This window comes from Muscardinus avellanarius (assembly GCF_963383645.1).
Source record: "Muscardinus avellanarius genome assembly, chromosome: 11".
Taxonomy (NCBI): Eukaryota; Metazoa; Chordata; class Mammalia; order Rodentia; family Gliridae; genus Muscardinus; species Muscardinus avellanarius.
Window position 1 is genome coordinate 58,037,624 of NC_137797.1, and position 25,559 is coordinate 58,063,182.

At 41.3% G+C, this 25,559-nt stretch overlaps 1 protein-coding gene across 1 annotated transcript in view; it reads left to right on the forward strand.

The window, feature by feature from the left end:
* Positions 1-5,860: 5,860 nt before the first annotated feature.
* PPM1H (protein phosphatase, Mg2+/Mn2+ dependent 1H) overlaps positions 5,861-25,559 on the forward strand; it is a gene marked incomplete at both ends in the record, with an annotated part of 281,266 nt that continues 261,567 nt past the window's right edge. Inside the window, one exon of the mRNA XM_080705408.1 lies at positions 5,861-6,105. Within this exon, the coding sequence (XP_080561534.1) occupies positions 5,861-6,105 (245 nt within the window). The remainder of the gene's footprint in view (positions 6,106-25,559) is intronic.

Below are 25,559 nucleotides of genomic sequence, written 5' to 3' on the forward strand. Positions count from 1 at the left end.
TTCTATCAGTAACTGTTAACTCTGTTTACATTGTCTTTGAATATGCAATATTTATTTTTTTAGGGAGTTTGTATACTCTTTTGTTGCCTGTGCCATTGAAATCATATCCAAGAAATCACTGTCAATTTCAATGTTGTAAGGTTTTATGACCCAGATTTTCTTCTAAAAGTTTATAGTCTTAAGATTTATATTTAGGTCTTTTATGTATTTTGAGTTAATATTTGTATATGTGATTAGGTAAGGGTCCTATTTTATTCTTTTTCATGTAATTATTATTTTTCAACAATATTTAGTTAAAAATTATTATTTCCCCCACCAAATGTTCGTGGAAACCTTGTCAAAAATAACTTGACAATATATGGAAGAATTTAGCTCTAGGCTTTTATTTAACTCCAATGGTTTATATATCTGCCTTTAGAACAATACTACACTGTTTCAATTATTGTAGCTTTATATGGTTTGAAATCAGAAAATATATATCTTCTAGCTTTGTTCTTTTTCGAGATCATTTTGGGGATCTAGAGTCCATATTCCATATTAGGATAGATTTTTTCTGAAAAATAAATATATAAATATATTATAGTTTCACCTGAAAAAAAAGAAAAAAATATTCTCTGATAAGAAAGAAAGCAAAAAGAAATATTGAAATGTTATCTTTAAGTTATCAAAAGCTTGGTATCAGACAAATGAAACTGTTATGTGAGATTATCATTTTAATTTTGGATAAATTGCTATAATACTAGATGTCAACCACTAAGCCAAGCATGGGAAGGAGGGATGGGGAGAGAATGGGGTGGGGATCGGGTGGGGGCTGACTGGGCGATATGTACATGTATGTCTACAAAAGTTTGTATCCCACTATGATCTATGAATACAGTGCACCAATAAACAATTTAAAAAAAAAACTTAAAAAAATCCTCTGGTAAGACAAGAAAGCAAAAAGAAATGTTATCTCTAAGTGATCACAATTTTGATATCAGACAAATGAATATGTTTGTGAGATTATCATTGTTAATTTTGGATAAAGTGCTATAATATTAGATGTCAACCACTAAGCCAAGCATGGGAAAGAGGGATGGGGAGGGAATGGGGTGGGAGTTGGGTAGGGGCTAACTGGGCTATGTGTGCATGTATGACTACACAATTTTTTTTATCCCACTATGATGTATGAATACAGTGCACCAATAAAAAAAAAAAAACTCTAGTTTTAAAAGGAAAAAAAAAAGGTCAGGTGTAATCTATTGAGTGAAGGTGCCAAATAAACCAGGGGTTCATAATCTACAAGATCCCTGCATTTCATGAAAGTGAAATTTGCTAATACTCTATAACTCCATAATCAAAAATTAAGTAAACAGCAAATCTCTCGGCTCATGAGAAAACTGATATTTATAAATAAATAGTATTATTTATTATGGGGAAATAAGTAATCAATCTTTACCAATAAGTCAAGGATTTTCAGCTAATATTAAATTTTGTAAGTAACCAAAATCCAAACTATTTCTGAAGCAAGAACAAGTTAGTGTTACCTATTTTAATTTCACGTCTGTTCCAGTTATAGCTAGCCGGTTATCAGATTAGTGTGAAGGGCAGACCCTGCTGATTTGGTGTGCATATTATCATGAACCTGGATATTAACTGAAATTGGTGAAGCTTTTATTAGATCTCACAAGTGAAGAAAGTTCTGCCTTTAGACAACACAAATTGTGAAGGATAGAGTGAGAAAGATCTTCAAAAAAAGTATAGCTCAGTGGCAGAGCATTTACTCTGCAAGCATGAGGACCTTGGGTTCAATCTCCAGCTCCTTTTTTAAAAGAGGGGTATAACAATAACAAGTTTGATCAATTCAAAGAGGTTATTGTCTTTCTTCCCTGAATGGGATTTTCTGTTTTGTTTGGCTTTAAGACAGGGTCTCACTATGTTACCATAATTCCTAGGCTCAGAGGATCCTCCTGCCTCAGCCTCCTGAGTAGCTGGGACTACAGTGTACATCATCACACCAGCTACTGGGACTTTTTTTTTTTTTTTAAGCATGAATTTGTCATCTGAACCTTATTACTTTTAAGTATTAGGCTAGGTGCTGGGAATACAAAGATAGGTAAGAATGTTCTTACCCTGGTTGCATTTATATTCCTAATGCAAGTGTATATGTAGTCACATATATACAAATGTATTGCTAAGCACAGTACAAAGGGGCTAGCCCCATAACAGAAGCATGGCCCCAGAGCTGTGGGAGGGGAGGGCTCTGGAAAGCAGCTTTGATCTCCCTTCAGGACCAATATTCAAGTGAGCATTTGCTTTCTACTTAAATCTAAAAATTTGTGTTTAATTTTTTTTCTACACGTGTACCCTTCACCCAGATACTCCAACTAATAACATAGAGATAAACAAAAAGTGAACTCATACATCAGCAGGAGGGGATTTTTTTTTTTTTTTGTCTATTTTTTTGTTTTTGTTTTGTGGTGCTGGGAATTAATTCCAGGGGACTTCAACACCCAGCTACACTCCCAGACCTATTTTATAATTTATTTGGAAACAGTGTCTCTGAGTTGCTAAGAGCCTAACTAAGTAGCTGAGGCTGGCTTTGAACCTGCACGATCCTCCTGTCTCAGCCTCTCAAGCACTGGGATTACAAGCCTGTGCCACCACACCCGGCTCTAACAGGAGGGGATGTTAATGTGGTCTACTGGTGATATTGACCTCGATTGCTTGTCTAAGACAATGCCAACCAAGTTTTTCTGCTATAGGTTGTTTTTCCATTTGTAATCAGTTAATAATGAATAATTTTGGAGAATCTTGGATCTTTTGATCGAACAAATTATCTAGAGCTCTTCTCTTGAAAACAGTTTTATTGGTGATATGAAATCATTTAAAAGATAAAACTGTAGTATCATGGGCTGAGAAATGAGATTGTGTTGAGATGCTAAGTATCCAAGTATAAGGTCTATATGTATCTGTCTTCAAAATGAATATTCGGTTCAAGTCTTCAGCCCCATGTTTTGCAGGAAAGAAAAAGACACAAGAAAGACAAATGGACTATATCTGTGGACCAATGGAGCATATGTGCAATGTATAACAAACACACCGGGGATCTCTCCAGTCCTGATCACTGCCAGGAGAGATGACTATCCCCATTTAAATGGGAAACCCCATTTCCACCTCTCTCTATAGTAACATTTCAAAGGAATGCAAGAAAAAATTTCTTTTTATCTACTGTTTGTAGAAAGTTTGCTGTGCAAAACTAAATGATGGACCAGGCATTTTTCATGACAGGTAATAATTAGATTATGGAGAAACAGCAGGATAACTTCTTATAAAATATTGGTCCACAAATCTCACAAATATGATCAAATTTAATCATGCAAAGTATCCTACTTGAGAAATTTGGAAGCCTACTAAAAACGTAAATGGTGGTTATCCTTCCCTCCACCCCAGAACATTTAGTCTTTTATTTTTTCATTTATGGTTCTCTACTGAATTTTATTTACTTCTATTAGACCAGGATCAGGTATGACTTTTAAATTGAAAAGAAATTATACAGGGATTAAAAAAAAACTATGTCAATACTAAAGTCTTGCCATAAAGTGAAGAAATGAAGGGGAAACTATATTAAATTCAACTTAGTAAAACTTTGTAACTGAAATATCCAAAAGGCAATGCCAAAAGGCAACCATTCTCCAACAAAAGTTGGAAAGGGATATTCTAATCTTAGTGTCGATACCAGAGTGTGTGGCCTGGTTGGTGTTTAGCCAACGTGCCTACATATATAATTAGAGACTACTCACTCAGAAAAAAAGTCTACAGTTTAACCAAGCAAAGGTTAAAAAGACAGCAGATTTCACATCTTTTAAAATCCTGCCCCAATTTTTATAATTAGAGGGAGAAAGGGGGCCAAGATAAAATTAAATTTCTGCTCTGTGGAAAGTATTAAAAGAACACATTAATAGTTGTGGCGTTTCACTGAACGTTTGAAACATTGCCATCTTTTACGTAATTATTTTATATACAGTTAAACTGGAATAGCCATTTATGAAAAAGTCAAAGCAGAAAATACCTTTAAAAAATAGATACTTGAAGAAAAGGGATCACTAGGGTTTTACCCAGGCTTTACCTGACAGGAAGAGTTCCTGGACTCACAAACCCTCTTCAGGGAATTGGTTTCTCCTGTAACACCTGGGCCACACTCCCCTCCCTACTCACAGAGAAGAATGAAGGCCTGTATTCTCTCAACTTCAGGGAGCTGTTCAGTGCGTTACTGCACAAGTAACAGAGTTCTGGCAAATTAAATGGTAGGCAAACATAGGAAGAGGATACAGAATAAGTAAACACGAACAGAATACTGGTCCAATTGCAAAAAAAAATCCAATAACAAAAAAGTAAGGCAATATTTTTTAAAAAGTTACCCTTGATGAAGCACATTTGCTAGTATACACACATTTTTCTGTTTGGTTTTAATATAAGATCACTAAGAACATATTGCTCTTTCAAACACTTTTTTTTCCTTTCCAGTACTGGGGATAGAACCCAGGGATATTCTACCTCCGAGCTACACCCCAGCCCTATTTTTTCATCTTTATTTTGAAACAGGGTCTCACTGATTTGCAAAGGGCCTCACTAAGTAGCTGAGGCTGGCTGTGAATCCGCGATCCTTGTCTCAACCTCCCAAATGCTAGGATTACAAACAAGTGTGTGCCACCACGCCCGGCCAACTTTAGCATTGAATTGAATTTCTGTGTTCCATTTAAATTTCTTTAGTTTGACACATGCCCTTAGATAACTGTGTTACAATATATAATTTTGTTACAGTGTTTTTAATTAAGAAAACAAAATATGGTTACATTAAGTGGCTGGATAACAAACAGGCTCTGCTTTGAAAAGATACTTTTGTTCCTATGTTTCCTGTGAGGAAAGTGCTTGTATACATTTGTTACACAATTACGCGCCAGTTAAAATAGTGCTTGCTTCTGATTTCTTAGAGATCTATTGTTTTCTTTGCTATTGAGCCGATTCTAGGTTCGAAACAGGGTTTGCTCCACGGATAATGATACATACGATGGTGATGAAAGAAAAAGAAAAGTAATTCTATGATGCCTAAGGGTAAAAGGAAAAACTTTTACTGGTTCTGATGCAATCAGCGCGGGGTTGAGTCGCCTACACCGTTTGGTTTGCTCTTCTCCATCACAGGACTTGGGAGTGGTCCCACCACGACTGCACCTGTCTCCCTTTTCCCCCTCCAGCTCCCGGAGTTTCCTTTCCGGAGGGCGAAGGCAGCATTCCTGCAGGAGTGCGTTCCTCCGCTGGTTTACGGTGACCGGCGGGCGGCACGTGACAGCCCCTAACACCTGTACGGCCACCGGCTCACAGCGCCCCCATCCCCTGGGCCGGGTACCGACCCGGCTGCGCTCGTCTCCCTGGGGAGGTCCGGGTCCGGGTGCCGGCCTCGCTCGGGCCGGCAGGGGAGGGGCCACAGCCGCAGCCGAGCCCTCGCAGCCTGGTTATCACATGACTCGACGGCGGCGGTAGCCGAGGCGGCGGGCGCCCGGGTGGGCTCAGCTGCGCGCACGCCGGAGCTGGGCGCAGGGGGCGGGGAGGGACCCGCCGCAGCCGCCGCTCCCGGAGCGCTCGGCGTCCTCCCGACCCGCCCGCCCGCTCCATGCCGCTCGGTGGCGGAAGTGTGGCTGGGGGAGGCGGCGGCCCCGAGCGCGGGAGGCCGGGGCTCGGCGCCCTGCAGCACTGAGCCCGCTCCGCAGCCGCGCGGCGCGCCCCGGGCCCGGCAGCCGTGCGCCCCCCGCAGCCTGCATGCCCCGCGCCGCGCCCGGCCGCCGCTCCAGCTCGCAGCGCTGCAGCCGGGCGCCGGAGTAATATGCTCACTCGAGTGAAATCTGCCGTGGCCAATTTCATGGGCGGCATCATGGCTGGCAGCTCAGGCTCCGAGCACGGCGGCGGCGGCTGCGGAGGCTCGGACCTGCCCCTGCGCTTCCCCTACGGGCGGCCGGAGTTCCTCGGGCTGTCTCAGGACGAGGTGGAGTGCAGCGCCGACCACATCGCCCGCCCCATCCTCATCCTCAAGGAGACCCGGCGGCTGCCCTGGGCCACCGGCTACGCAGAGTGAGTGCGGCGGCCCTCCCCCGCGCGCCCCAGCCTCGCCTCCGGCTCCGGGGCTCTCGGCTGGCTGCGGCGGCCAGGCCTCGGCGGGGACCTCTTTATCCACACTGGCCATTTCCCTCTTCTCTGCACACCTCTTCCCCCCACCCCCAGGGCGCGGCGTCTCCGGGCCGCGGAGGGTGCTGCAGGGGAGGCTGGCAGCGCCGGACCGTGGGAGCGCCGAGGCGGAATGGGTCGGCGACTCTTGGGGCCGTGACCCTCGGGGGGGGGGGGGGATCGCTCTGCTAAAGTTGAAACCTAGTAGGAAAATTTGGTATCTGTGCACCCACTCTTAAAAAAAAGTGTTTATGTCCCCGCGTGGAGAATTTGTGGAGGTAGAGGTTTGGGGGATCCGCCGCCGCGTCTGGGGGCGGGTCTCGGGGTCCGGGAGGCGGCCGTGTAGACGTGCCTCACTGTGTACATTTCGGAAGGTCTAGCGACTCTGACTTACAGCCGGAGTTCAGCGGCTTCTGCCTTAGCAGGTAGTAAACGCCGCGCCTTTGGTAAATGCCAATACTATTTCCCTCGGTCCTTGGGGAGAGTGGAAACTTACTCCAGGTGTCTAAGATAGCGCTTCGGTAATCCGCTTTGGCGATTGCCCGAGCTGTTGAGTGATTGGCTATTTTAAAACCGATTGAGGTAGGTTGACCGCCAGGAGTGGAGCGGGGGGGAGAGAGAGAGAGAGAGAGGATTCTCTGGCCCTTCCCCTGCTCCACGGCCACTTCTCCATTGACTATTAATAACCCATCTTATGAATGGTAGGCTAAGTAACGTTTCCCCTTTGCTGGCTACTACTTAAGCTTTAGGAAACTGGAAAGCCAAGAGAGGAGGATTGAGATCCGAATTTTTGAGGTTAAAAATCCCAAAGTGCAAACTGAACCTTGTGCCCGGCCTACCTGCCCCCTTTTTCTTATAACCTCATCCCCTCTATAATCTTGGCCCTCCCCTCCTGATGCGTGACTTCGCTCGCTCATTGGCCCATCCGGGAACCAATCAGCTTCCCCTACGCCCGGGCAGTGATGCTGACCCGGTTTCGGCGGCCCGGATTCCCAGGGGCAGGCTGGGTTCCCGACGCTCCGGGTTCCGGTGCGAGAGAGGACTTGGGAGGCATTCTGCCTTAGAATCTCGAATTTCCCTTTTCCTTCCCGCGTCATTCCTTCGCGGATTCTCTCCAGCTTCTGTAGACGTGGGAATGCTGACTGTGAGGATACAGAAGTGAGCTTGCGGGGGCGCTCAGGCAGAAAAAAATTTAACATATAATAACAGACAAGCAAAAAAGAGGACAGAGAAGGTGGATATGGTACAAAATAGCATCCTAACGTCTAGGAGAAAGCCCAAACACCTGTGTAAGTAAGGACTTAAAAGAAGAAAAAGCATGGGCCCCAAACACATCAAGTCGTTTTTTTGCCTGAAATTAAAAAAAAAAAAAAGAAAGAAAGAAAGAAAAGGTTTTAAAACCCATTCGAACCTTTTTAAGACAAAAAGCAACTTGGAGTCCTATCCCGTCCTGTGTAGTTGGGGGCACTTGTCCCTGCCAAACACCTGAATGGTAAGGGTTCTGCCTCTTGTGGGCTTGGCAGGGCAAGGGTGCTTCAGGCCTGAGCGACACGCAGGTGAACAGGAGAAATTATGAGAAGCAGGCAGGAAGATAGTAAAACCCAAGGTGGAAGCTATGTGGGCATAGTAAAAAGAAAACCTCAGATAGCCATGAAGGAATGGCTGATTTTAGAATGTTTGAATAAGCCAGTGCTAGGTATATATGCTCTAAGGGCATATAATAATAATTTGAAAAGAATAAGAATTTGAAAAGATACAGGTGAGCTGGGCGTGGTGGCTCACGCTTGTAATCCCAGGATTTGGGAGGCTGAGACAGGAGGATCCCATGTTCTGGCCAGCCTCAGCTACTTAGTTGCAGTTCCTCTACAACTTAGTGAGACCTTGTTTCCAAATAAAGGATAAAAAAATAGGGCTGGAAGTGTAGCTTGGTGGTAGAATACCCCTGAGTTCAATGCCCAGTACCACCAAAAAGAAAAAGAAAAAAGACAGATGTTTAAAGGGCTTTTTCTCAAACTCCCTTACCATCATTTTCCATCATTTTTAAGAAGCTTTCTTTCCCTAGACTAGAACAGGGGATATGTTCAAATTGAAGGGTAAAAAAGGCTACTGTAGAACATTTCAATTTTTAAGATTAGTTAGAAAAGAAGTGCATGCAACAACTCCCAAACATCCTCACACTCTCACTTCCTAGGGCTAACAACAGCCCAATATTGGGTGTTGCCTGTCTCTGCAGATTCTTAAGATGCAGCTATAAATACAATGTTTCCTTTTTTCCCCTCAAACAGGCTCCTGCTAAGTAGGTTATTCTGTAACATTTTCACAAAACACTTTGTCATTCCAAATCAATACAAGTAGAATTACCACCTTCTTTTAAGATGTAGTGAAGTGCAGGGGTGCACACCTGTAATACTCTGGAGGCTGAGGCAGGAAGATCACAAGTTCGAGATCAGCCTGGGAAACTAGTGAGAACTTGCTTCAAAATAAAAGGCTCAAGATGTAGCTTAGGGGTAGACCACCTCTGGGTTCAATCCCCAGTACTGCAAAAAAATGCATATATAGTATCAATAATATCTAATATAGTTGATGCTGACCATTGAATGCTCACACTATTTTCAGGTTTGTATTAAATCTGTTTCTGGCAACAATCATCCAAGGGTGGGTACTACCGTTTTCACAGGCACTGAATGGTTAAGCTACTCACTCAGGGTTCTACCATCTTAGTAGAGCCTGTATTTGAACACTGGGAATCCACCCCAATGCATACAACACCGAAGTTCCTTTCTACAATCTTAAGTTATGGTGCAGCCCGGGATTAATCACTCATGTTATCTTGCCACTGCTCTCACTCCTGTTCTTGCCAGATAGTTACTGTGCTACTTCCTCAATCTTTGAACTATGTAGTTTTCCTTCCCACAAAGATACAGCCTAAGTGATCAAAATGGCTACAATAGGGAAGAGGAAGACATAGGACTCGTGGCTGTGGTCACAAGATGCCACCAGTAATGCTGCCCTTTCCCAGAGGGTTTATCTGGAGGCGGAAGTCTTCTTCATTTTGTTCTAGAAGCAGCCTAAAAGTGATGATTTGAGTTAGGTAGAGAGATTGCTCAGAGAGGAGAGCTAGTAAGGGTTTGGGGGAGTCCAGGCCATATTCATAGTTGTTTATTTCCCTGTCTAGAGAGTGAGTCTGCTTCCAACCTCCCTGGGGAGAAAGAACTGGTATCACTTGGTGATTAGAGAAAGAGGAGTTGAGCTCTGGTGTTGATGACCAACACTTTTGAATGGTAGAAAAGTTAAGGGGAAATGGTCCATTTTTTTGCCACATAAAAGAAATATCTCTTAAGAGATTCTGTATAGGTTATTTAATTAGAATTCAGCTATAAGCAATCCTGGTGAGACCTGGGAATGCAGACACTGAAGACCCTCCTGCGATCTTTCAGTACTCATTGGCATTGTGCTGATGGGATGGGAGGAAATTTCCTACTGTGGCAAAAGAAGCTTAGCCATTTGATCAAGGGGAACTTGGTAGGTTATAAAGCTTTGTGAAGTATTAGAGAATTGATAGGTTTCATTTTTAAGTTTGACTTTGAAATCACTGAGCCTGTGAGCACAGTCCACTGAGAGAGTGACAGAATAAGCAACAATCTGACCCAGAGTCCACAGGTAACAACTTCCTTTCTCTTTTCACAAGCTTAAATTCCACCCATGTGGTACCTGGACTGTGAGGACCTGGAGGTCAGCCAGTTTTTAGTCAGTTAGGAACATACTTTTTTTTTCTTGTTATGTTTACCTAATTCTTTTCTTCATTTCTATGGATTGGAAGATTTATTTATTTTTACTGGTGCATTTAAATTGTACATGATAGATTTCTAGTGATGTGTTCATATATGCATAACATTATTTCCTTCCCATACCTCCCTTTTATTTTTCTCCTTTCTCCCATATTCCCTTCTACTACTCTATTGATCTCTCTCCTACTTTCATGAGGCCCCTTTTCTTCCTTTTTTTTCCCTCTCTAATTTCTACATATGAGAGAAAACATAAAACCCTTGATTTTCTGGTGTGTGTGGGGGGAGGTACTGGGGATGGAATCCAGGGGCTTTCTACCTCCAGGCTACACTCCCCGACCTATTTTTTATACTTTTATTTGGAAACAGGGTCTCACTAAGTTGCTGAGAGCCTCACTAAGTACCTGAGGCTGGCTTTGGACCTGCGTGATCCTCCTGTCCTAACCTCCCAAGCGCGGGGATTACAAGCGTACACCACCATGCCCGGAGATTTTCTGAATTTGACTTAACTCATTTATTATAATGTTCTCATTAGTTATATCCATTTTCCTGTGAGTAACATAATTTTGTTCTTTATGCTTGTGTCAGTCAGGCATGGTGGAACATGCCTATAATCTTGGTACTTGGGAGACTGAAACAGGAGGATTACAGGTTCAAGGCCAGCCTCAGAAACTTGGCAAGGCTCTCAGCAACTTAATGAGACCCTGTTTCAAAGGGGAAAATGAAATAGGGCTGAAGGTGTAGCTCAGAGATAGAATGCCTCTGAGTTCAATTCCCACAGCCCTATTTTTTATTCTTTATTTTTATTTTTTATTCTTTATTTTTATTTTTTATTCTTTATTTTTATTTATCTCACTGAGTTGTGAAGGGCCTTGCAGAGTAGTTGAGGCTGTCTGCGAGCCGCGATTCTCCAGTCTCAGCCTCCTGAATGCTGGGATTACAGGCGTGCGCCACCAAGCCTGGCTTTGACTTCGATTTAATCATAGGAAGCAAACTAAATGGAAAGCTTACAATCGAGAAGAATTACTTTCAGTGCTTTTTGCAAACTGAACTGGGACAGAAAGGGACTGGGCGTGATCCTTCAATCTGATACCTTTCAAACAATGATGTTTTAATTAATTTATTTATTTTTTGTGTGGTACTGGGGTTCCTGGAAACCCTTCTACCTCCGGGCTATACTCCCAGACTTATTTTTTATATTTTTATTTGGAAACGGTCTCTTTAGCCAGCACAGCTGGCTTACAACCTTCGCGAACCTCCTGTCTCTGCCTTCCAAGTGTGGGGATTACAAGCGTGCGCCACCATGCCCGGCTGATGTTTTATTCTTGATGTGTGGCAAAAATAAAAAAAGGAAAGCCGGGCAGTGGCACACGCTTGTAATCTCTGCGCTTGGGAGGTGGAGACAGGAGGATTGCACTGGTTTAAGAGACCCTGTTTCCAAATAAAACAATATAAAATAGGTCTGGGAGTGTAGCTCGAAGGTAGAAGGGCTTCCAGAAACCCCAGTACCACCAAAAAAATAAAATAAAATAAAATAAATAAAATAAAATAAAAAAATAAAAAGGCAGTTGCCTTTTTCTTTTCTAATATATGTGTGTGTGTGTGTGTGTGTGTGTGTGTGTGTGTGTGTGTGTATATAATTTAAACAGAATAATAATGCTTTTTACTCTTGATTTTCTGTCCTCCTGTTTCAGGAATTAAACACTGTTGATCAGCTTCCATTATTTCTCTCGTTCCATTGATTAAATCATTGCTCACCTACTGTCCATCAGCCATTGGTGCCATTTGGGGCCTTTAATATGCATCATCATCATCATCCTAAATCAGTTGTTATAGCATAGTCTTCTCCCCTTTTCTGTTTTTTTGTTAAATGAAATAGAAATGGAATAGAGGACTGTTAAGAGTCAAAGAGGCCAGCAGTAGGGGTTATGTTTATTATGCTTTCAAAGTCTTAATGCTTCTGAGCAATTTAGAATCTCAGCACTTGGGGCTTCTCTGTCACCCTAGGGAAGCAAACTATTTTTTTCCAGATAGCATTGCAATTAGCTCTGTACCTGAAGGTCCTAAGACCTTTATATATACCTATGGTTAAAGAAAAATAAACCCAGGCACTTGTTTAAATAGTAGGGAAGACTTTATCCAAGGCTCCTGGGCTGTATTGAGCAGACTCAACTCAAGACATCTGGGGACGGATAGCCAAAGAGCAGAGGCAGAGGGTTCGTGGATGGAAAGTTACTGAGAGGAGACACCAAACGAACTGCAGGATTCTTGCTAAAAGCAGACCAAGGACTTATGTATCAAAGATGGGGTATGAGGAACTTGATCAGATATCAAAGTTGGGGTTCCTCCTCAACCAGCTTAGCAGGATTCTTGCTAAGAGGACAGTGTGAGATCAAGGACCTAGTAGAGAAAACAAAGTTGCAGAAGAACCTGACTAAGTTTGGTCAAGGAAAGAGTCGTTGTCATCCCTGAGAATGGGGCGGGGGGAGGAAAAAGAGTGTGTGGGAATGCAGTTACTCACCACACTTTCATTCTGACGCCTGTGGGTTTAGTACCTCCGTGACCTTCCACAGTTAGCTGTATTTCATACTGACTGTGTAGGGAAAACAAGTGCCATTAGATTTTAGTGCAAAGGATCAGGAGCCTAATGTTATAACCTAATGTTAAGGCAAAGAGTTGAGGGATTTTCCTGGGTGGTTCTTTCAGTGTTTTTACTAGCTTTCCAACTCAGTGCTATAGTAGATACTTTGAACGTAGCCTGAGAATAAGATAGCATTTGATCTGCTTGGTCTGTTTCCATATATTATATCCCTTCTCCATTTATATTTTATTATATAAATGTTAATTCATATAATAAATTAATTTACTATATAAATGCATTAAAGAAATATTATAATTAAATTTAATATTATATAAATATTAAATGCATTAAAAATTCTAAATGCAACTATTATCATAGATTTAAGTATTCCTGTGTACTCATTCTGAACCAAGCACTTGACATATAAATTTAATGAGATGCATGTGACACAGGTAAGCAGTTTGTTCAAAGTCACAAGATCATTGAATGGGAGATCTAAGCTTTAAGCTAGGTCTGTCTGATTCCTTCCTCTGATGGCTTTTAACTGTCTTGTAAATGTTGCCTGTCTCTATACTTGAAAGTTTAGGCAGTTATTCTTTTCTCCCCTACTCAATGTTTATATATTGAGTATTATATAGTAAAAAAATATATTTTTTACTACATAACACTAAAAAAATCTTTTTTACTATATAATACTCATTATAGAAAATTCAAATCATATAGAGTCATAGAAGGCATAAAGGGCAAAGTGAAAACATTGCTGTAATTGCAAATACCTGACTACCACAACTAGAGGAAAGATTTATTTGCTCACAGTTCTGGACCTTTCAGGGGTTCAGTCCATGTCAGGTCTGGTGAAGTCAATAATCATGGGAAGCAAAGAGAGAGCATCATGGAGGCCAGAAGCAAAAGAGAGCAATGATAGGAGGAACCATATATAATCCTCAAAGCCATACTCCCAGAGACTTATCCTCAGCAAACAAGCCCCGCCTCCAACATGGCTTCCTTTTTTTCTTTAACATATGATTGAGGGGGACATTCTAAATTCAAACAATAACTACCATTAACCACTGTTAAAACAGTAGGTCTTTTCAGACTTTTAATAGATAAAAATATATATATAAGTTTAGTAAACTTTTACCTGTCTTATAGCATATCTTCCTCATTTAGCAATAGATACTGGACTCCCATCCAAAGAGTAAGCAAGCAGAATGACCACCTAATAGTCACTGAAGGACTAATGAATCCCCCATTGGACATCCCATCTGGAATATACTTTTGGGCTTTTGGTGGCTAACCTAATATGATTTATTAAACTCATCTAGTTATTTCTTAAAATCAATGTCTAGACATCGACAACTTGGTTAGAAGTTATGCACATCCACAATTATGATACATATTAGTAGACTGACTATACCAATTGGCATTCCAGCCAAAAGTGTATAATTAAAAACTACTTTAGAATTAGCACTTAATCTTTTCCCATGATCTAATAGGCGAGAAACCACCTCTATATATAATTTGTGCTTGGTTACTAAAGAGGTTAAATAACCCCTATATGTTTATGTAATCAATATTTATTATCTGGTTGAATGTCTTTTTATGAATTTCTGGTTTATATACTTTGTCTATTTTTTTCTTGGAATAATCTTTCTTATTAATAAGAGCTGTTTATATGGAAAGGCTATTAACAGCCTATTATGTTGCCATATTTTTCTAATTATATTTTCCCTGTATAATGTAATATTTAATATTTAAGTGGTCATATCTAGTTTCCTATGATTATAGCTTCTATTAAGTATCATACTTAAGACATTTGGGTTTTGTTTAGTTTGTATTTGTGGCACTGAGGATTGAACTTAGGGGCATTCTACCTCTGAGCTACACCTCCAGCCTGATTTAATTTTGTATTTGGAAATAAGGTCTCACGAAGTTGCGTAGGACCTCGCTAAATTGCGGAGGCTTGCTTCAAACCTCCTGTCTCAGCCCCCCAAGTACTGGGATTACAAGCTTGTGCCATCATACCTGGCTACTTAGGACATTTACACTACTCTGACCCTTCTAGTTCCTTTAGCTACTTACTGCTTTTGGTTGCAAGCCTTTGAGCTGACCTCAGGGGCTGGTGGGGGCAGGAAAGAGGATTTATAAAGAAGTTACCATCCATCTGATGGAACACAAGCATAGCAGTGCAGTTGGACTCCACAAGGAGCTGTAGCCCAGCACCAGAAATCCACCTAGGAACAAAGATGCCTTTCTTTCAGTCTTTCGCTGGGGCCTCAGGTCCAACTTCATGCTACCAACAAGCAACCAGGCCACACCAACTGAAGCCTCAAGCTGATGCTGAGGTAGGGGAGAGACTCTAATTGGTTTAGTTTATGTCAGATGACATACCCTGGCATTCCTAATTGTGGCAGGGACCCAGGATTCCATAGCAACATGGCTGCAGGGTGTCCCTGAGAACTAGCCATTCTTTGCAAAGGTAGTGTGGGCTGGAAAGGTAGTTCAAAAGATTCTACTGAAGGTAATTCATTTTCTAACAAATATTTGAGGCGAGGCTCTTATTTATTTCAAGCATGTCTTGGGAGATCAAAAGGTGAAATGGCCTTATTTATTCCTTACTTATTTTACTGGGTATTGAACTCAGGGGCATTCTATCTCTGTGCTACACACCCAGCTCTTTATTATTTATTTTGAAACAGGGGCTTGCTGAGTTGCTGAGGATCTTACTAAGTAGCGGAGGCTGGCTGTAAACCTGTGATCTTCCTGTCTCAGCCTCCCAAGTACTGGGATTACAGGTATGCACCATCACACCCAGCTGAAATGGCCTTATATTTATAGCATTTCCAAGTACATTTTTACTAAACGGTGAGCACTCAAAATTAAAAGTATTACAAAATTATTGATGGCTCATTCTTTTTATGTTCATGCAATCTTTTGTGTGGCTGATACAAATAGTCTCTGAAATAATGTCTATTTGTATTTGAATGTGCCTGCCTCTCTGCCTTGCAACCCTTGGTATGCTATGTACAGATTGAAGCCTGCTTTTCCAAGGCCAAGTCTTGAGTTTAGTTCTTTTAACCATCCCTCTCCACATAAGAAGGGGTAAAGACTCAGGCCAGCTTTACAGTTCAATGCAGTTTGAAGGTCTGTCACAGTGAATTTATAATACACGTGAATATAAGTTGCTGCAGCTCTTTGGGCATAGCAGTATAGATGTGGTTAATATACTGACCTCTGCTCCCTGTCAGCTTTGTTGATTTGCCTGGGCAGCTCTAGGGTAGCAGGAGACACATATGTGAAGAGGTATCTAATCTGTTTTATAAGCCAAAGTTCAAAAAAAGTTCAACTTGTCTTCTGTAATCTTTCTTTTTTCTTTTTCTTTTTTTTTATTTTTTTATTTTTTTATTTTTTTTATTTATTTTTAATTGGTGCACTATATTCATACATCATAGTGGGATACATACTTTTATAGACATACATGCACACATTGCCCAGTCAGCCCCCACCCGATCCCCACCCCGTTCTCTCCCTATCCCCCCCTCCTATGCTTGGCTTAGTAGTTGACATCTAGTATTATAGCAATTTATCCAAAATTAAAAATGATAATCTCTCATAACAGTTTCATTTGTCTGATACCAAGCTTTTGATGACTTAAAGATAACATTTCAATATTTCTTTTTGCTTTCTTTCTTATCAGAGAATCTATTTTTTTCTATTTTTTTAGGTGAAACTATCATATATTTATATATTTATTTTTCAGGAAAAATAATCTATCCTAATATGGAATATGGAGTCTAGGTACCCACATCGATCTTGAAAAAGAACAAAGCTAGAAGATATATATTTTCTGATTTCAAACCATATAAAGCTACAATAATTGAAACAGTGTAGTACTATTCTAAAGGCAGATATATAAACCATTGGAGTTAAATACAAGCCTAGAGCTAAATTCTTCCCTATATTGTCAAGTTATTTTTGACAAGGTTTCCACGAACATTTGGTGGTGGAAATAATAATTTTTTAACTAAATATTGTTGAAACATAATAATTACATGGAAAAGAATAAAATTGGACCCTTACCTAATCCCATATACAAGTATTAACTCAAAATAGATAAAAGACCTAAATATAAATCTTAAGACTATAAACTTTTAGGAGAAAATCTGGGTCATAAAACCTCACAACATTGAAATTGGCAGTGATTTCTTGGTTATGATTTCAATGGCACAGGCAACAGAAGAGTATACAAACTCCCTAAAAAATAAAAAACATATTGTATATCCAAAGACAATGTAAACAGAGTTAAGAGTTACTAATAGAATGGGATAAAATATTTCCAAATGCTATATCTGAAGGTATATTAATATTCCAACTAGAAATCCTAAAAATTAACAACAATAAAGGCAAACATTACCCTTTAGAGATAGGTAAAAGACTAACATAAATAATGAATCTCCACAGATAACCAGTCTTAGTTGTCTGTTGGATGGGAAATCTTGTTTCTCTGGTTCTGGTGTGTGTTACCTATTTCTTCTTTGTAGTTAATCTCTTTGAGTATTTTCTCTAGTGCTGGTTTTGAAGACATAAATTCCTTCAGTTTCTGTTTGTCATGGAAGCTTCTTATTTCTCCATCTAATTTGATAGAAAGTTTTGCTGGGTAGGAAATTTTTGGCTGGAAGTTGTTTTCTTTCAAAATTGGGAATATGTTACTCCAAGCCCTTCTGGCTCTCATAACTTGGTTTGGGAAGTCTGGAGTGATTCTAATTGGTTTGCCTCTGAATGTCACTTGGCCCTTTGCTTTTGTTGCCTTTAAGATTCTCTGCTTGGCTTCCACATTGGTCATTTTGACAATTATGTGGCGTGGGGATCCTCTTCTCCGATCCTGTCTAAAGGGAGTTCTATAAGTTTCCTGGACCTGCGTATCGACCTCTTGCTCTATGTCTGGAAAATTTTCTGCTATTACTTCCTTGAAGAGATTGTTGATCCCTTTAGTTTCACTTTCTTTTCCCTCCTCTATTCCAATTATTCTTAGGTTAGCTCTCTTAAAATGGGCCCATATTTCTTCAATATCAGATTCCTGCTGTCGGATATTTTTTCCTAGATTAGAAACTATGCGTTCATTTTTGAAATGATCATCTTCTAAGAGCGAGATTCTGTTCTCCATGTGTTCTAATCGGTTGTTTGTGCTTTGAATTGAGGCCTTTACTTCATTAATTGCATCCTTTATCTCTTTTTGGCTCTCTCTGAGTTCTTTTCGAAGCACCTCTATTATTTCTACAGTTATTTTCCTGATTTGATCTTCTAGAAATCTCTGATTTTCTGTTTTATCGGGTTCTGATGTGGGGTTGTGAGCATTAATTGCTCCAGTATTATTCCTCTTTCCCATGATTTAGGAAGTGTGTGCCTTCTCTGGGTTCTTCCCTTGGGTCACTATGACTTCACTTAAGGTGCTCTGGATCTCGAGTCAGTAGTATCTCAGACCCCACTACTCCTTTACTGGGTTTTATCACAGAGTCTCCGACCCAGAGAGTCGATAGAGGCTGCTTTAGACCGTGGGGGGTGCCAGGTTGCACGTTCTCCTATGGTGTGATATCACTGCCACCGCCCCTCTCCCACTGGGTCAAGTCCCAGTGAGTACAGTACTGGGATTTCTCCGCTGTGGCCCGCAATTTGACTCACTGTTCTTGAGTACGCAGATGTAGCTGTAGTGAGTTCCGTGCTGCTGCCGCCGGTGGCAATATGGCGCCGCTGCTACGCCCTCGGCTGTTGGGCTGGCGTTTTTTTTTTTTTTTTTTCCTGGTTTTGATTTCCACTCTGAATCCCTGCAGCGTGTGCTGAGCTCAGACACTGGGAGCTTTAGATGTCCTCTGCGCCGAGAAATCCCGCCTGGCTGTTCCGCAGCGGCTCCCCTCGGCTTGCTGTGGCCATCCCGTGAATTCGCCGGCAGTATGGCGCTGCTGCCGCGTCTGCCGCGTCCTCGGGCGTGAGGAAAATCCTCTGTGGCTCTGTTCTCAGTCCGCTTTCTCTCTGGAGCCTGGTGATTTTTTGTTTCTCTGGTGATGTTGTTTTCTGGCTTTGAAAGGCGCTGATTTTGTGGTAATGGATATTTGTTGTTAGCGGGGCTCTTAAGCCCTGCTTTTCTTGGTCGCCATCTTCAGCTGATTCTCTTTTTTCTTTTTCTTTTCTTTTCTTTTCTTTTTTTTTTTTTTTTGTGGTACTGGGGATGGAACCCAGGGGCCTTCTACCTCCGGGCTACACTCTCAGACCTATTTCATATTTTATTTGGAAACAGGGTCTCTTAAACCAGCTGAGGCTGGCTTCGAACCTGCGTGATCCTCCTGTCTCAGCCTCCCAAGCGCAAGGATTACAAGCGTGTGCCACCACGCCCGGCTAATCTTTTCTTTTTTTATTACTCCAAAATATGAACCATTTTTCCTTCATTAGAGATTTTTTCAATTTGATATTCATCTACTTGTATGTATGTATTTATGTATACTGAGATTACATACAGGCTTACTCAGTACGTTTTTTGAACCAATTCTAATGTTTTGTTAGGTGCTTCATATATTATTCCCAAATGTCATCTTGGAATTCCCAGAATATTAAAAGCCTGACTGGACGTGGTGGCGCACGCTTGTAATCCCAGCATTTGGGAGGCTGAGACTGGAGGATCGCGGTTTGCTGATAGCCTCAGCTATTTAGTGAGGCCCTCCACAATTTAGTAAGACCTGGTTTCAAAATAAAGAATAAAAAATAGGGCAGGGGGTGTAGCTCAGATGTTGAATGCCCCTGGTCCATCCCCAGAGCTGAAAAAAAAAAAAAAAAGTAAATGCAGGTTTTGTTTGTTTCAGAATATTCAGCACTAAATTTTGTGCTGGTCATTTGACTATGAGGAAAGCTTAGAGAAAGTAAGAGGAGCAGAGGATGGTCTTGAAGGTGGTGACATTGTCTCTCCTTCTGCTAAGCTAGAATTGTGGAAGCCTAGTTGAAGGTCTAACTGCAAAATTCAGAAGCTGATTTCTACATGAGAGGCACTCTACATGCTGGGTATGAGAGGCACTTTGTACAGGACACCAATGGTAGTACTTAAAAGTCAATTATTAGCTGGGCATAGTGGCGCATGCCTGTATTCCTAGAACTTGGGAGGCTGAGATAGGAGGATTGCAGTTTTGTGGCCAGCCACAGCAGCTTAGCGATGCCCTCCGTAATTTAGTGAAACCCTGTTTCAAAATAAAAAATAAGCCAGGTGTGGTGGCACATGCTTGTAATCCCAGTACTTGGGAGGCTGAGATAGAAGGATCACAGGTTAGTGGAAGCCTCAGCAATTTAGTGAGGCCTCCACAATTTAGAATGACCCTGGATTCAATCCCCAGTACTGCCCCCCCCAAAAAATAATAATAATGATAATAAATAGGGGTAGGGGTATAGCCCAGAGGCAGAGTGCCCCTGGTTTCAATCCCTAACACATACACGCGCACACACACACCACTACCACCACCACCAACTACTTGGGTGACTTAGTGAGAGCTCCTTGTCCCAGGGATTTGTTCTGTGGATGGACATCCCATCTGGAATTTGTGAGTCACCTTTTTGACCTGGGGAGTGGGTGAACTGTTCAAAGTTGTATAGCTGCCTACTTCCCTGGTTAATCATACTTGGGGCCTAGTTTCTTCTTATTACAATGGGCTTATTGGCTTGGTAGATCCTAGAATTTTCATTTTATAACCTCATTATCATTTCAAAGATATTGAAAAGACTGACAGTTATTTTTATTTTGCTAGGAGTACATCAAACCTATCATCTATTACCACCAACATATTGGATATATTTAAAAGCCTAACATGTATAGGCATGTTATCTCAGCAAAAAGAACAGCTCTTAAATACTTATATTTTATGAAAATACTTTGCAATTGCTACTATTTTTCTAAGTTTTCATAGACCCACAAAACCATGTATTGCCTGCCCTAGAGGTCTTCCAAGGCCTTTTACAGTTCTATATTCTGGTCCCTGGAGCTGGGCTAAAAACCAAGTGTCTTTTCCCAGTGGGACCTGCTGCCTACTTCATTGTAATTATAATTTTGCATTATTGTTCCCTCAGCACTATATTAGGAAAATTCTCAAACATGCAAAAAATCCAAAACCATGATATACTTTCCACTTACATTTCCACCACCCAGAGTCCATCAGGTATATTTACTATATCTGCTTTGTCGTTTAGTTGCCAGCTATCCAATCTCTGCCCATCCATTACTCCTTTTTTGAGTTATGTTTCCTTTAGTCCAGTGACTTTATGCTATCAAGTTCTTTTCCCAGGAAATTGCAAATTCGGTTTGAGCAGTTTTGACATGCTCAGTTGAAAAAAGCAGACAGTTTGGTCCTCCTGCGTGTGGATCATTGGGGCACCCACACTTGACTCCTGCAGCCCCAGCTCCTGCCGAGGCTCACAGCACCCATAACCTCTCCATCATGTAGCATTCACGTGAGTGCTTTATACAGGGTCAGATTGCAAAGCGTCTCTTTGGTACAATCCTATTTAATTAACTCAGTGGAAATTTTGTATAAAACTTGAATGGTTCTTTTTTCCCCCCACTGATAGCCAGTTATGTGAATGCTTCTTAAGGAAGACACTAGTTTGTTTGTTTGTTTGTTTGTTTGTTTTTGTGGTATTGAGGATGGAACCCAGGGGCAGTCTACCTCTGAACTACACCTCCAGCCCTATTTTTATTCTTTATTTTGAAACAGGATCTCACTGAGTTGCAAAGGGCCTCACTAGCTGAGCCTGTCCACAAACCACAATCCTCCTGTCTCAGCCTCCCAAATGCTGGGATTACAAGAGTGCACCACCATACCTGGTTTAGGAAGACACTGTTTACACAGACCTCAGAACCTGCAGCCTGAAAGTGCTCATGGTGAACCAGACATCCCCGCAGTGGGTTTTCCTGACTTCTTGGGGAAGTCAAGGCATCTCCTCGATTGCTCTTCTCTGGTGTGGGCAGATCAGTTGTATCTTCTGAATGGCAGATGCATTGTACCTTTTTTGTTAGGCTGTTTCCGATTACTTTTCTCCAAATGGCTGTAAAACTTAAATGTTTAGCTATGGTTTCTCTGTGTAGACTTTATGCTCTTTTATTTGTGATAGAAAATAATGATGCTCCCTGTCTCTATCTGTACAACTCTGGATGTTATTAAGACCTTGTCTTGGACTCTTTAAGCACCTGTTATCCATATTTAATAAAAGAAGATGCCAGCACCAGAAGTCAAACAAACCAAAACCACCTAAGTAAAAATAAAGGAGAAAAATGAGGGTCAGAGAGAAATCAAGTTCCTTTAGACTCTCATGCTGTCCCATGACCCTGTCACTGAATCATTGAACTTGACTGACCATTATGTGAAATTATTCATTAATAAAAGTATATCCTATCCCTGTAGTAGAATTCCACAACAAATAGTTTAATGCATTTTTAATCAAATATACCTAATAAGGTCTAATCTTCAGATGGCTTTAAATTGGATAAAGAATATTGCCATATAAAATTCTATAGAAAAGTATGTTTTTCAAAGTGCCTTACAATAATTTCATTGGATATAACAATCTTAGGCATGGTGGTGCACACCTGTAATCTCAGTACTTGGGAGGCTGAATCACAAGGATCACAGGGTTCAAGGCCAGCCCCAACATCTTAATGGAGTCCCTCAGCAACTTAGCAAGACCCTCTTTCAAAGTAAAAAATAAAAAGGAATGGGGATGTAGCTCAGAGATTAAACACCCCTGGGTTCAATCCTCAGTACTACACACACACACACACACACGCACACACACACAATATATATATAATCATCTTAATATATGTACATTCCTAAATATAACAGTCTAGAGCTTATTAAATTACCATATTTTCTTGACTTAAAAGTACTTTTTTCATATTTTAACAGTTTTGGAAACCCAGTAAATCTTAAAACCAATCTGTACACTTCACAGAGTGTTGTTTCTTTTCCTAAAATTAATAAATCTTGTGTTTTATCGTCAATAGCTACAGAGAAATGGGAAATATGCTTAAGAATTTTTTAAGAATGGGGCTCAAATCACAAGTCAGACTTTATGAGAGTCTCTTTTACATTTTACTTTTGGAGATTTGTTACCTAAGTTCTTACTTACTTAGGTAGAGTCACATTTTAATGGGATTGTTTTCAAGTCAGCGGGTTTGGGGGTCATCAGGACTGCCTGCAGAATGGAGAGCAGCCGCTTGCTGGTCTGGGGCAGGTGTGCTCCTGCAGGAACCAGCTTGGAGTGTTGGCGTCTGCATCAGTGACTTGCACCAGCCAGCCTAATGGGGCCTCGTAGGGCGGGCAGTGTAATGAATCACCACAAGTCTGTGCGCAGAGCGATCTATTACTTGCCAAGCTGAGAGGGCCAGCATGGCTTGTGCACTCCCCTGTTCTTTCAGGGAGTTGACAAATAGATGTTTAAGCTTAAAAAAATTATACCTTTTCGCCATATGACCTTTTCCATATAGGTGTAGGAAGTGGGGACACACCCAAGGGAGAAATTGAATTTTTAAAAATAAAAATGGGTAGATTATTGAGTTCCTATATTTAAGTGGTCTCCTCCGGTGTCCTAATAGTCATTCTACGTCTTTTTGAGAAGGTGAGCACCGACAAATTATGTTTAGAACACACAGCTAGCAAAAATCCAGGTGGAATATAAATGTTAAATAGGAGGCCACTTTAAAGGTACAAAGAATAGGAATAGCCCCAAAGAGGATGTCAGGAGAGATAGGGCTGGAAAACCAGACTGCTAATACTATAGAAAGGACCATTCAGAGTGTTTTAATATAAAAGAGAAATAGATATAATAGTAAATCTATTATCTATAATATTTCATATCTATATGATATTTATGTTTTATATCTATAATATTTTCTTACAAATAAATACTTTATAAGGATGAACTCTAGAATAAGTGCAGAATAAGAATAAGAATAGAATAAGGAATAGAATAAGAATGTGTTTCTCCATAAGATGGAGGTTGGAACAGAGCCAAAGAGTCAGATTAGATGTCCTCTTGGCACCTCTCCCTGTGATTACCAATAACGGGGTGAAGCTGCAGGGCTCCTGCCTCCCTGTTGTCAGACCAGGTGTCCGGAGCTGGGCTGGTGATTCCATACAGCAGCAAATGGGAAGAGGAAATGAATTGGCAACTTGGACTATAGCAGCTGGTGTTTGTTTTTTAAAAATCTCTCTTGGTGCGCAGATGCGAATCACCCAGGCCCATACTTGGAGCCCTGCCTCTGCTCCTGTCCTCGTGCCCCAGGTCATTAGGTTAGTGCCGACGGGAGCCACCTGGCTGCCAGCTCTTTTGCACTTTGCAAAGCACCTGAAGCCCTGTCCTGTGTTGCCAGCCTCAGAGGCACACGCCGTTTGGCTTATCTCCCATTCCGAGCTGCGCTAGGACCTCTGTGTTAAGGTTCCACCATAGAGACAAAATACCTGAGATATATCAACTTATAAGAAGGAAAGCTTATTTTAGCTTGTAGACCTAAAGTTTCAAATGGTAGTCGGTTGGCTTGCTGCCTTGTGTCTGTGGTGGCACATATTGTCAGGAGCTGGTGGCCATGGAGATGTATTCGCTTTATGTGACCCAAGAGGCACAAAGATGAGGACCCAGGTCCTAATCTTCCCTTCAAAGGACACAAGCCCCAGTGACATACCTTTTTTCCACCAGGCCCCACCCCTAAGGCTCTACCACATCTCAACAGTGCCACAAGCTGGGAGCCAAGTCTTTAGGGGTCATTTAAGACCTGTGGCCTGGCATGGGGGCACACACAAGTAATCCCAATACCTGGGAAGTTGAAACAGGATCATAGGTGCAAAGACACCTTAGCAATGTAGTGAAACTCTCAGCAATCTAGCAAGACTCTGTTTCAAACTAAAAAATAAAAAGGGGTAGGGATGTAGCTTAGAGGTAGAATACCTCAGGTTCATTCCCTAGTACTGCATACACACCAAAAAAGGAAATAAAAGGCCAGGTGTGGTGGCACATGCTTGTAATCCTAGTACCTTGGGGGCTGAGACAGGAGGGTCACAGGTTCATGACCAGCCTCAGCTACTTAGTGAGGCCCCCCTACAACTTACTGAGACTCTGTTTCAACATAAAGAGTAAAAAACAGGGCTGGGGGTGTAGCTTGGAGGCAGAATCCTCCTGGGTTCCATCCCCAGTACTGGAAAAAAAAAAAAAAGCAAAAATATAAACAAAAGATCCAAACTATAGCAACTGTGCTATAGATTCCTCAAGTCCTTGTTTCTAGTCACACCATCACAGACCCCATTATTTTTTCTTGGATACATTCCTTGTTGAATATTCTGTCCAGAAAGCTTTATTAAATGAGTTAGTTTCCTTTTATTTTAAAAAATTAAGTGTACACACCATATCTTCTAGTCAGCATAGAGGGTATTAGTGATATCCCAGATTATTCTGATAACATTTCAGCCAAAGCGAAGGATTAGCCTTTGTTTCTGTAAAGCTCAAATCCTTACTGCCTGCGCTCTGTTTTTCAGTAGTTTCCCCCACAATGTTTAAGATAACTGAGGTCTATCGCTACCTGGAGACAGCCTCGGCCACAGGTTGGGAGCTGCAAGCAGGCTTGGCCTTTGTACCACCCCTGGGTTTTCAGCCAGGTGTGCTCAGATTCGTGTCAAGACTCTTTTGTTTGGGACTCAGATGTGTAGCACCTTCCTCAAGCCCATGACTCCAAAGTCCCCAATGTCTTTTCCTTTGTTGCCAAACTGGGTTTTAATAGTTTTGTTTTCTTGCTTTCCAAAATGCTGCAAGTTGCTCAAGAGGCCTGGTGCTTGTCAGCTGCAAGTTTAATTAAACTCGTGCTGAGAATATGATCTTTCTAGCCAAGTTTGACCCTTGGGCAAATGTTTCTCCTGCAAAAATTTTTATCATTCACTAACCCTGAATGAAAAGAACTTAAACATATCTTTAAATGT